The sequence below is a fragment of the Theropithecus gelada genome, chromosome 10 (genome assembly GCF_003255815.1).
Source record: "Theropithecus gelada isolate Dixy chromosome 10, Tgel_1.0, whole genome shotgun sequence".
In the NCBI taxonomy this organism is placed as follows: Eukaryota; Metazoa; Chordata; class Mammalia; order Primates; family Cercopithecidae; genus Theropithecus; species Theropithecus gelada.
In genome coordinates, this window is record NC_037678.1 from 66,993,776 (window position 1) to 67,005,973 (window position 12,198).

Here is a 12,198-nt window from a genome sequence, read left to right on the forward strand (position 1 = left end):
TAGTCACAGGTTATACACATTTTTTTTTTTTTTTTTTTTTTTTTTTTGAGACGGAGTCTCGCTCTGTAGCCCAGGCTGGAGTGCAGTGGCCGGATCTCAGCTCACTGCAAGCTCCGCCTCCCGGGTTCACGCCATTCTCCTGCCTCAGCCTCCCGAGTAGCTGGGACTACAGGCGCCCGCCACCTCGCCCGGCTATTTTTTGTATTTCTTAGTAGAGACGGGGTTTCACCGTGTTAGCCAGGATGGTCTCGATCTCCTGACCTCGTGATCCGCCCATCTCGGCCTCCCAAAGTGCTGGGATTACAGGCTTGAGCCACCGCGCCCGGCCGGTTATACACATTTTTAAGTTTTTTGTTTTTTGAGTCAAGGTCACTCTGTTGCCCAACCTGGAGTGCAGTGAATGTCACAATCATAGCTCACAGCAGCTTTGACCTCCTAGGCTCACGTGATCCTCCTGCCTTAGCCTCCAGGGTAGCTGGGACTATAAGTGCATGCCACCATGCCCAGCTAAATTTTAATTTTTTTTTTTTTTTTTTTTGTAGACACGGTGTCTCACTATGTTTCTCAGGCTTGTCCCAAACTTCTGGTCTCAAGTGATTGTCCTTCCTTGGCCTCCCAGAGTGCTGGGATTATAGTCATGAGCCACCATGCCTCACCAATTTTTTTTTAATTTTGATTTTATTTTGAAAAAGTAATATTCATGTGGTTCAAAATTCAAAAACTATAAAAAGTGCACAGACAGCTGGGCGCAGTGGCTCATGCCTGTAATTGCAGCACTTTGGAAGGCCAAGGCGGGCGGATCACGAGGTCAGGAATTTGAGACCAGCTTGGCCGACATGGTGAAACCCCTCTCTACTAAAAATACCAGATTAGCCGTGTGTGGTGGCAGGTGCCTGTAATCCCAGCTAATCAGGAGGCTGAGGCAGGAGAATCACTTGAACCCGGGACGTGGAGGTTGTAGTGAGCCAAGATCACGCCATTGCACTCCAGCCTGGACAACAGAGCAAGACTCTGTCTCAAAAAAAAAAAAAAAAAAAAAAGGCACAGACAAAAGTCTACCTCTCACCTCTGTCCTCCAGCTATGCAGTTCCCTTCTGGGGAGATCATTTCTTTCTTTTTTTTTTCTGATTTTCTCTGGTTATGGGAAGGCAATTTCTTGGGTTTTTCTACAGTTACCTATGTGTTTACAAACAAGTATATGCTTCTCCACCCATCTTTTTTATCCAGATGATAGCATACTGTACTCACTGTTTTGATCTTGCGTTTTTCACCTAATAATATGTCTTTTTTTTTTTTTTTTTTTTTTTATTGCGACAGGGTCTTGCTGTGTCACCCAGGCTGGAGTGCAGTGGTGTAATCTTGGCTCACTGCAACCTCTGGCTCCCAAGTTCAAGCAATTCTCCTGCCTCAGCCTCCTGAGTAGCTGGGATTACAGACACGTGCCACTACACCCAGCTAATTTTTGTATTTTTAGTAATTACGGGGTTTCACCATGTTGGTCAGGCTGGTCTCAAACTCCTGTCTTCATGATCTGCCCGTCTCAACTGCCCAAAGTGCTGGGATTACAGGTGTGAGCCACCATATCCAGCCCATAATACATCTTTTTTTTTTTTTTTTTTTTTGATAATGGAGTTTCGCTCTTGTTGCCCAGGCTAGAGTGCAATGGCACCATCTCAGCTTACCACAACCTCCACCTCCCTAATAGCTGGGATTATAGGCATGTGCCACCATGCCCGGCTAATTTTGTATTTTTTTTTTTTTTTTTTTTGAGAAGGAGTCTCGCTCTGTCGCCCAGGCTGGAGTGCTGTGGCCAGATCTCAGCTCACTGCAAGCTCCGCCTCCCGGGTTCACGCCATTCTCCTGCCTCAGCCTCCCAAGTAGCTGGGACTACAGGCGCCCGCCACCTCGCCCGGCTAGTTTTTTGCATTTTTTTAGTAGAGACGGGGTTTCACCGTGTTAGCCAGGATGGTCTCGATCTCCTGACCTCGTGATCCGCCCGTCTCGGCCTCCCAAAGTGCTGGGATTACAGGCTTGAGCCACCGCGCCCGGCCTAATTTTGTATTTTTAGTAGAGACGGGGTTTCTCCGTGTTGATTAGGCTAGTCTCGAACTCCCAACCTCAGGTGATCCGCCCACCTCGGCCTCCCAAAGTGCTGGTATTACAGGCGTGAGCCACTGCACCTGGCCAATACATTTTTTTTTAAAGCTAAAGCTAAAGTACAGACTTTATTTGAATTTCACCAGTTTTCTAACAATGTATCTTGGAGATTTTACGGTATCAGTTCAGAACAAGCTTCCTCTTTTTTTTTTTTTTTTTTTTGGAGATGGAGTCTTGCTCCGTCACCCAGGCTGGAGTGCAGTGGCATGATCTCAGCCCACTACAACCTCTACCGCCTGGGTTCATCTCGTGTCTGAGCCTCCCAAGTAGCTGGGATTACAGACGCCTGCTACCGTGCTTGGCTAATCTTTGTATTTTTAGTAGAGACAGGGTTTCACCATGTTGACCAGACTGATTTCGAACTTCTGACCTCAGGTGATCTGTCTGCCTTGGCCTCCCAAAGTTGGGATTATAGGTGTGAACCACCACACCCGGCGTCCTCATTCTTTTTTTTTTTTTTTTTTTTTTTTTTTTTGAGACAGAGTCTTGCTCTGTCGCCCAGGCTGGAGTGCAGTGGCACAATCCCGGCTCACTGCAAGCTCCGCCTCCCGGGTTCACGCCATTCTCCTGCCTCAGCCTCCCGAGTAGCTGGGACTACAGGCGCCCGCCACTGCGCCCGGCTAATTTTTTCTATTTTTAGTAGAGACGGGGTTTCACCATGGTCTCGATCTCCTGACCTTGTGATCCGCCCGCCTCGGCCTCCCAAAGTGCTGGGATTACAGGCGTGAGCCACCGCGCCCGGCCCTCATTCTTTTATACACCTGCTTGGTATTTCATTGTATGGACATGTCATAATCTATTTGACCATTACCTGATGATGGACATCTAAGTTGTTTCCAGTCTTTTTGCTATTACGAATAATACTATAATGTATGATGGCATTTCATATAGCATAGGGAGCTACTTTAAACCATTTTGATCATTACTCCTTCTGGCATTTATCTTCCAGATGTTAAATAATTTTCTAAATACTATGCTTTTATTGCTGTTTCTTCTTTTCCTTAAAATTTTTTATTTAGAAAAATTTCATGCTTACAGAAAAGTTGAAATAATATTTTGATCCCTTTGGAAAGATATATTTTGTTTTATCTACTTTTCTCTCTTTTTTTGTAACAAACTTTGTTTCCCAGGGGTTGGTGCCATCTACATCCGTCGCCGGCCCCGTGTGCGTGTGGAGGCCCTGCAGAGTGGAGGGGGGCAGGAGCGGGGTATGCGGTCTGGGACAGTGCCCACACCCTTAGTGGTGGGGCTGGGGGCTGCGTGTGAGGTGGCACAGCAAGAGATGGAGGTATGGGGAGAGCAGTTCCCTCCCACAACTTCTTCCCCTGCGCTGGGTCTCCTATTTAGAGGCTTCTCAGCATGACTGAGGCAGATTTCAGCAGGGAGAGAAGGCTTAAGAAAACTCTTCCTTGTCCTGGTGCTACCTACCTTGTTCTGAGGGAGGCATTATGAGCTCCAAAACCCATGGCCTTTTAGTAGTTATCAGCTCATTTATTTCTGGATAAGTAAATGAACCCTTTGTCCAGTTATCAAGTGCCTTTTGCATACCAGGCACTATGCTCAGTACTGGAGATACAGTGTTCTCCATGAGTACATAGGATGATAGGTGGGGCTGATACATAGTCACTTCCGGTTATAGGAGAAGGGTTTCTCAAACTATGTCTTTCTGAGCTGGTTGATGGTTTTTGCCTAATCCTTCCCTACCTGCTCCTTAGTATGACCACAAGCGAATCTCAAAGTTAGCAGAGCGGCTGATACAGAATATAATGAAGAGCCTTCCAGATGTGGTGATGAATGGGGACCCTGAGCACCATTATCCCGGTATGGACTTGCTCTTTCTATCCTCATTCTGGTAGTGGCTGAGACTCTGAGACCTCTCTCACAGTATTTCTTTCCTACAGGCTGTATCAACCTCTCCTTTGCATATGTGGAAGGGGAGAGTCTGCTGATGGCACTGAAGGACGTTGCCTTATCCTCAGGGAGGTGAGCTGGACGGCATAGACAGGGCTTGCGGCAGGGCCACTTAGAAGAGTCATATAGGCTATTAAGCTTCCCAGTGTGGAGATGATAGGCATAAGAGCTCTTGATTAAGGGTAAAGGTCATTTTGTAAGTGCCTCTTTTTTTTTGGTTGGCTGGGTAGCTGGGTACAGACTGAAGTTTACCACCCTAGGAAGGCTTCCTGGGGTAGAATTTTGTGCCTTTTATGGTCCCAGGGGATGTATGTATCTGTTCTGGGGTAACACTAGCAGTTCTGTTACAGACCTCCAGAATCGAAGATGCTCCAAAGGCCACTAAGTGTTTGGCTGCCCTTCAGGCTGGTGCAGATGGTGTCTTGTGTCCTGGGGAAGTGAGCACATGGTCCTCTGCTGCCTCTTCTTGTCAAACCCATGTGGTATCATGCTGTCACACTTTGCCAGCGTCCTTGCTCAAGGAAGTCATCCACCATGGGGGCCAGAGGAGCTAGGTTCACACATCTAGGATGTGCAGGGTAGCATCAGGTCCTTTAGTTCTGCCAGATTAGAAGGTCTCTTGTTTTTTCCAGGGTATGACTCCAGGGCCCTGGGGGATGGGAACAAGACTGAGGGTTTGTGACTAAAAGCAGATGTGGATGATGAAATTAACAAGGCTCGTGTCTCTCTCCTCAGTGCCTGCACCTCTGCATCCCTGGAGCCCTCTTATGTCCTCAGAGCAATTGGCACTGATGAGGATTTAGCGCACTCTTCTATCAGGTCAGTGAGTTGAACTGCAAGGCATTCTCTTACATTTTTCTTTTCTTTTTTTTTTTTTTTTTTTGAGACGGAGTCTCGCTCTGTCGGCCAGGCTGGAGTGCGGTGGCCGGATCTCAGCTCACTGCAAGCTCCGCCTCCCGGGTTTACGCCATTCTCCTGCCTCAGCCTCCCGAGTAGCTGGGACTACAGGCGTCCACCACCTCCCCCGGCTAGTTTTTTGTATTTTTAGTAGAGACGGGGTTTCACCGTATTAGCCAGGATGGTCTTGATCTCTTGACCTCGTGATCCGCCCGCCTTGGCCTCCCAAAGTGCTGGGATTACAGGCTTGAGCCACCGCGCCCGGCCTCTCTTACATTTTTCATCTCCTGTTACAATTTTTTTTCTTTTTCCACCCCGAAGTTTTTCTCAATCTAGTTCTCCTTATCTCTTCTCATAACCTTGTGAAAGTTTATAGAGCAGTGGTTCTCAGACTTCATTGAGTATCACCTGGGAAGTTTGGGAAATATGGTATCTGAGTCCCATATTCAGATATTCTGATTCACTAGGTCTGGGGGAGGAATAGAAAACATCTCAGGTGATTTTAATGTGGGTGATCTGTAGACCATGTTCTTTTTTTTTTTTGAGACAGAGTCTCACGCTGTTGCCCAGGCTGGAGTGCAGTGGCATGATCTCAGCTCACTGAAATCTCTGCCTTCCAGGTTCAAGCAATTCTCCTGCCTCAGCATCCTGAGTAGCTGGGACTACAGACATGTGCCACCAGACACAGCTAATTTTTATGTTTTTAGTAGAGACGGGGTTTCACCATGTTGGCCAGGCTGGTCTCAAACTCCCGACCTCATGTGATCTACCCGCCTCGGCCTCCCAAAGTGTTGGAATTACAGGCATGATCCACCATGCCTGGCCGATCTGTATACCATGTTCTGAGAAACTCTGCCCTAAAGGAAGGACCATGTTCTTCTCTCCATATCTTTTGTGTTGTAGATCTTTAGTGATTATTTGCGGAATGAATTTATCCCAGTGCCAGAGCTCTGATGGGGAGCCATTCTCCTGTGCCTTTTTTCAGGTTTGGAATTGGCCGCTTCACTACAGAGGAGGAAGTGGACTACACAGTGGAGAAATGCATTCAGCATGTGAAGCGTCTTCGAGAAATGAGGTATACATACTGTATCAGAGACCCTCTGGAAGAAACTATTGCTGTCTCCCCCTTGTCCTTAGGCTATGTGTTTACACTGTCAATACCAAAGTTCAAGAGTACTTGGATTTTAGGATTTAGAGATTCCACAAAGCAAGAAAGTGGATCTTCTTGGCTACTTGCCTTCACAATGAGAAAGCGTTTTTAAAAACTAAAGAACTAGGCTGGGCGCGGTGGCTCACGCCTGTAATCCCAACACTTTGGGAGGCTCGCCAAGGTGGGCAGATCACCTGAGGTCAGAAGTTCGAGACGAGCCTGACCAACATGGAGAAACCCCGTCTCTACTAAAATACAGAAAAATTAGCCGAGTGTGGTGGCGCATCCCTATAATCCTAGCTACTTGGGGGGCTGAGGCGGGAGAATCGCTTCGACCTGGGAGGGGGAGGTTGCGGTGAGCCAAGATTACGCCATTGCACTCCAGCCTGAGCAACAAGAGCCAAACTCTATCTCAAAAAATAATAATAATAATAAAATAAAGAACTAGATGAATACAGGTAATGCAGCTAGTATTTTTTTTTTTTTTTTCGAGACAAGTTCTTGCTCTGTCATCCAGGCTGGAGTGCAGTGGCACAATCACACCTCACTGCAACTTGCACCTCCCAAGTTCAAGTGATCTTCCCACCTCAGCCTCCCAAGTAGCTGGTACTACAGGCATGTGCCACCATGCCTGGCTAGTTTTTGTATTTTTTTGTAGGGACGGAGTTTTGCTATGTTGCCCAGGCTGGTCTCAAACTCCCGGGCTCAAGCAGTCCTCCTGCCTTGGCTTCCCAAAGTACTGGGATTATAGGCACAAGCCACTGCACCTGGCCCAGGTAGTATTCTTCATTATGATTATTATTATCTTTAGAGAAAGTGTCTCATTCTATCATCCTGGCTGGAGTGCAGTGGCACAGTTGTAGCTCACTGTAACTTTGGACACTTGGGCTCAAGTTATCCTCCTGCCTCAGACTCCCAAGTAGCTAGGACTACGGTTGTGTGCCCCTACACCTAGCTAATTTTAAAAATATATTTTTTGTGGCCGGGCACGGTGGCTCACGCCTGTAATCCCAGCACTTTGGGAGGCCGAGAAGGGCAGATTGTGAGGTCAGGAGATCGAGACCATCCTGGCTAACATGGTGAAACCCCGTCTCTACTAAAAATACAAAAAACTTAGCCAGGTGTGGTGGCAGGCGCCTGTAGTCCCAGCTACTTGGAAGACTGAGGCAGGAGAATGGCATGAACCCAGGAGGCGGAGCATGCAGTGAGCTGAGATCGTGCCACTGCACTCCAGCCTGGGCGACAGAGTGAGACTCCGTCTCAAAAAAAAAAAAAAAAATACATATATATATATATATATATATATATATATATATATATTTTGTAGAGATGGGGGTCTCCCTATGTTTTCCAGGCTGGTCTTGAACTCCTGGGATCAAGCCATCCTCCTGCCTTGGCGTCCCAAAGTGCTGGGATTACAGGCATAAGCCACTGTGCCCAGTCCCTCATTATTTTTACGGATAGTATTTCTTTTCTTTTTTTTTTTTGAGACCGAGTCTCACACTGTCAGCCAGGCTGGAGTTCAGTCGTGCGATCTCGTCTCACTGCAATCTCTGCCTTCTGGGTTCAAGCGATTCTCCTGCCTCAGCCTGGGAATATAGGCACACGCCCTGCTAATATTTTGTATTTTTAGTAGAGACGGGGTTTCACTATGTTGGCCAGGCTGGTCTCAAACTCCTGACTTCGTGATCTGTGTGCCTTGGTCTCCCAACGTGCTGGGATTACAGGTGTGAGCCACCACACCCAGCCTCTATTGATTGTATTAATAGTTGTCATTGCAGCACTATCAATACATAATTAATGGTTTATAGACTAAGTATAGGAAAACTCTCTTTTTTTTTTTTTCTTTTCTTTTCTTTTTTTTTTTTTTTTGAGACAGAGTCTCGCTCTGTCGCCCAGGATGGAGTACAGTGGCCGGATCTCAGCTCACTGCAAGTTCCGCCTCCCGGGTTTACGCCATTCTCCTGCCTCAGCCTCCCGAGTAGCTGGGACTACAGGTGCCTGCCACCTCGCCCAGCTAGTTTTTTTTTTGTATTTTTTAGTAGAGACGGGGTTTCACTGTGTCAGCCAGGATGGTCTCGATCTCCTGACCTCGTGATCCGCCCACCTCGGCCTCCCAAAGTGCTGGGATTACAGGCTTGAGCCACCGCGCCCGGCCTCTCTTTTTTTTTTTTTGAGATGGAGTCTCGCTCTGCTGCCCAGGCTGGAATGCAGTGGCGCGATCTCAGCTCACTGCAAGCTCCGCCTCCTGGGTTCACGCCGTTCTCCCTCCTCAGCCTCCTGAGTAGCTGGGACTACAGGCACCTGCCACCATGCCCGGCTAATTTTTGTATTTTTAGTAGAGACGGGGTTTCACCATGTTAGCCAGGATGGTCTCTGTCTCCTGACCTCGTGATCCGCCCATCTTGGCCTCCCAAAGTGCTGGGATTACAGACGTGAGCCACCACGCCTGGCCAGGAAAACTCTCTTTAGGATATGGATTCACAGGCCAAAAAAAAATATATATATATATATATTATATATACACACATATATATGTATATGTATATGTACCTGTGTGTGTGTGTGTGTGTATATATATATAAATAAATTAGCTGGGCGTGGTGGCATGCACCTGTAATCCCAGCGACCCAGGACGCTGAGGGAGGAGAATCACTGGAACCCAGAAGGCAGAGGCTGCAGTGAGCCAAGATCGTGCCACTGCACTCCAGCCTGGGCAACAGAGCAAGACTGTCTCAATCAATCAATCAATCAGTCAATCAATAAACGTGTTTATAAAGGTAATGAGATTCTTGGCCAGTCAGCTGGCACCAGAGCTTCCGCTAGTAGCCACAGAACTCATCTTCCTCCTGGGAACCTTGACACCTCTAGATTTTTTCAGAGCCTGGCTCTGTCTTAGTTAACCTTGACTTTCAGAATTCTGTTGGTCCAGTTGGTAGAGAGAGGAGTTTCAGGTATATACCCTGCTTCCCTTTATGAGCTTTCCAGGCCTTTCTGTGCTCTGGATTTTTCTTTGTAGGGTCTAGCGGTATTGCTTAAGTGTCTGCATTGCTCAACTGCAGGATCCTTCCTTTGGCCTCGCTTTCTGGTATTCTGTGGTACACTGAAAAGGCATTTCTACTGACTACACGGCCGGCAAAGACTTTTATTTCCTATCTGTGTGACTTCAGCATCTGCGCCCTATTCCTTCTGACCCTTTACAAACTGAATGCAGCCTGGTCCCATTAGCTCTCAGAGTCTTATTTTGTGAGCCTATAATAATAAGTGGCCTTCCCTAAAGAGGAAGGACAGAAGGAGATGGCTAACTTTAAGGGCCATGGAAACTCTCATGAATAGAAAGGCATTCTGGGAATGTTTAGTGTAAAGGAGAGGGACATGTCAAGAATATAATGAAATTTGATAAAATTACCTGGTGAAATCTAAATCATAAAATCCCATATTCATAGCACACTGAAGTAATATCTGGTCTGGAAACATTATCCAAGATATCCAAGCTTCTGCTTGGGGATTGATCAGAGCTTGGCAGAGATTTCTTAGCAGCAGCTTTTGTGTGAGATGGGTTGCTCAGGTCTAAGATCCAAGGAATTCTTTTGGATATTGGAAGCACAGGCCAACTCTGGGGAGATGAAGCTGGCAAGAACTGGGTAGGGGCACAGCATACCAAGATGATTTAGGGTTAAGCTCCACCCCTAACTGGGAACTAGAACAAAACCAAGAAACGAGTGCTGAAAAGTGGGTAATATGTGGTGGGCTGAAACTAGCTGCTTATACATGTCATTTGAAGCGAGGCTGAAACTAGATGCTTATACAAGTCTCAAGGGTCTTGGTTCCTCCAAGGGAAACCATGGCCATAAGCCTCTTACAAGTGGGATGAGAGCTTCAGGAATATGACCATGTTTGGTGTCCATTGGCTCAGGGCCCCACTGCAACTGAGCCTGAGGAACCTAGTTATTCTTGTTTGTTGGCAGTTGGGGAGAGCTCTCAGGAGAGCTGACAAGGACTTACAAGGAGCTGGGAAAGACTTGTTAACCACCTGTGTTAGGGTCTACCAGGGCAAGAGGCAGAGGACAGACAGGGACGGAAGGAAGCAAGCCATTGCTCAGGGCCTTGGTGCCAATGTTGTCCACTTCCTATCTAAGCCCTCACTCATTTAATGCCTCTTCTCTTTGGCAGCCCTCTCTGGGAGATGGTTCAGGATGGCATTGACCTCAAGAGCATCAAGTGGACCCAACACTAGAAGAATAGGGCCCTGACTTTGTGCTGGTCTGGTCCCTCCTGCCTCACCAACCCATACACAACCAGACACCTTGTTATGCCTAGTGAATGCTCCAGATTGGTATAGACCAGTTGACTTCAGCATCAGTCCACCTCTATGACAGAAACACAAGGAAACTGTCTTTCCCTAGCTTCAGCTTCTTGGGTGTGGCGCACTCCCCATTTCTTCTCAGGTCTTACAGTGTGTGGACATTTTCATCCTGAAGCCATAGAGACATTTGTTATCATATTGCTGCTTGACACATCTGTGCTCTTGGTGAGGAAAGCAAGAGGAACCAGAAGTCTCTGGTCAGGGACCATGATGCTCTACATGGACATTTGAGTCTTCGTCTTCTGCTGCTGCTCGGCTGGACCAGCTTCTTTAACAGAAAGCATAATCCACTTCAATTTAATATTTTCTGTAGCTCCAAAGGGTATCTCTTCATATTGACTGCAGCCAGACGGAACGGACAGTTTCTTAGAGGGCTTGTCTCCTTTCTACCCTTGTCCTCTTTCCTTTCCTTTGACCTAATGGAGCTGGAAATATGTCTATGAGTCCACCAGTTATTCTAATAGTTTGTTTCCTTGAAAATTGTTAATTTCAAGACTGGAAAAATAAACTCACCTTCTATTTCCTCTGTGGCTTTATGAGAGGTTGAGGGAGAAGTGGAATTGTGGAGAAGACCGCCACTCCATCTGATTTGCATAAATGACTCAGTGGGCTTTTGTATCTCTTCATTTAACAGTTTTTTGAATGCCTGCCAGGAGCCAGATTTGTTCTGGGTATTAGGAATACGCTGGTTAACAGGACCAAAAAAGACCCTGCCCTCACTGAGTTTTAAATTTTAGTGGAGAGATGGAAAATAAGAAGTAAACAAATAATGTTAAGATTGTGATAAGTGCTATGGAAGAATTAAGTGGTAAGAGGACATAACAGAGAAAACCTACCATGCTGGGTATTTGAGGAAAGCTTTTCTGAAGAGGTAGTGCTTAAAAATATGAAGAGCTCACTAATCTAGGAATGCGAGGTGAGAGGGCCTGAAGTGTGATAAAGCACAAAGTATTATACTTCAGAAACCAAGAGAAGACCATTGTAACTAGAGCTTTTCATTTGTGGGTCTGAACCCATAGGTTGATAGTTACCAGTACTTAAAGGAGAGAATATGGGGCCGGGCGCGGTGGCTCAAGCCTGTAATCCCAGCACTTTGGGAGGCTGAGGCGGGCGGATCACGAGGTCAGGAGCTCCAGACCATCCTGGCTAACATGGTGAAACCCCGTCTCTACTAAAAATACAAAAAAATTAGCTGGGCACGGTGGTGCATGCCTGTAGTCCCAGCTACTCGGGAGGCTGAGGCAGGAGAATGGCGGGAGCCTGGGAGGCGGAGCTTGCAGTGAGCCGAGATTGCGCCGTTGCACTCCAGCCTGGGTGACAAGAGCGAGACTCCATCTCAAAAAAAAAAAAAAAAAAAAAAAAAGGGAGGCCGAGACGGGCGGATCATGAGGTCAGGAGATCCAGACCATCCTGGCTAACACGGTGAAACCCCGTCTTTACTAAAAAAATACAAAAAACTAGCCGGGCGAGGTGGTCGGCGCCTGGAGTCCCAGCTACTCGGGAGGCTGAGGCAGGAGAATGGTGTAAACCCGGGAGGCGGAGCTTGCAGTGAGCTGAGATCCGGCCACTGCACTCCAGCCTGGGCGAGAGCGCGAGACTCTGTTTAAAAAAAAAAAAAAAGGCCGGGCGCGGTGGCTCAAGCCTGTAATCCCAGCACTTTGGGAGGCCGAGACGGGCGGATCACGAGGTCAGGAGATCGAGACCATCCTGGCTAACA

The 12,198-nt window shown here is 47.3% G+C and overlaps 1 protein-coding gene across 4 annotated transcripts in view; it reads left to right on the forward strand.

Annotated features, from left to right (window-relative positions):
* The window catches only part of NFS1 (NFS1, cysteine desulfurase), a 27,212-nt gene extending 16,209 nt beyond the window's left edge, over positions 1 to 11,003 (forward strand). For all 4 annotated transcript variants that reach the window (XM_025398980.1, XM_025398978.1, XM_025398979.1 and 1 more), the window contains 6 exons: positions 3,288 to 3,445; positions 3,873 to 3,978; positions 4,059 to 4,140; positions 4,804 to 4,887; positions 5,951 to 6,040; positions 10,289 to 11,003. In XM_025398980.1, coding sequence (XP_025254765.1) covers positions 3,288 to 3,445; positions 3,873 to 3,978; positions 4,059 to 4,140; positions 4,804 to 4,887; positions 5,951 to 6,040; positions 10,289 to 10,352 — 584 coding nt within the window. In that variant the 3' untranslated portion in view covers positions 10,353 to 11,003. The remainder of the gene's footprint in view (positions 1 to 3,287; positions 3,446 to 3,872; positions 3,979 to 4,058; positions 4,141 to 4,803; positions 4,888 to 5,950; positions 6,041 to 10,288) is intronic.
* Positions 11,004 to 12,198: the final 1,195 nt, after the last annotated feature.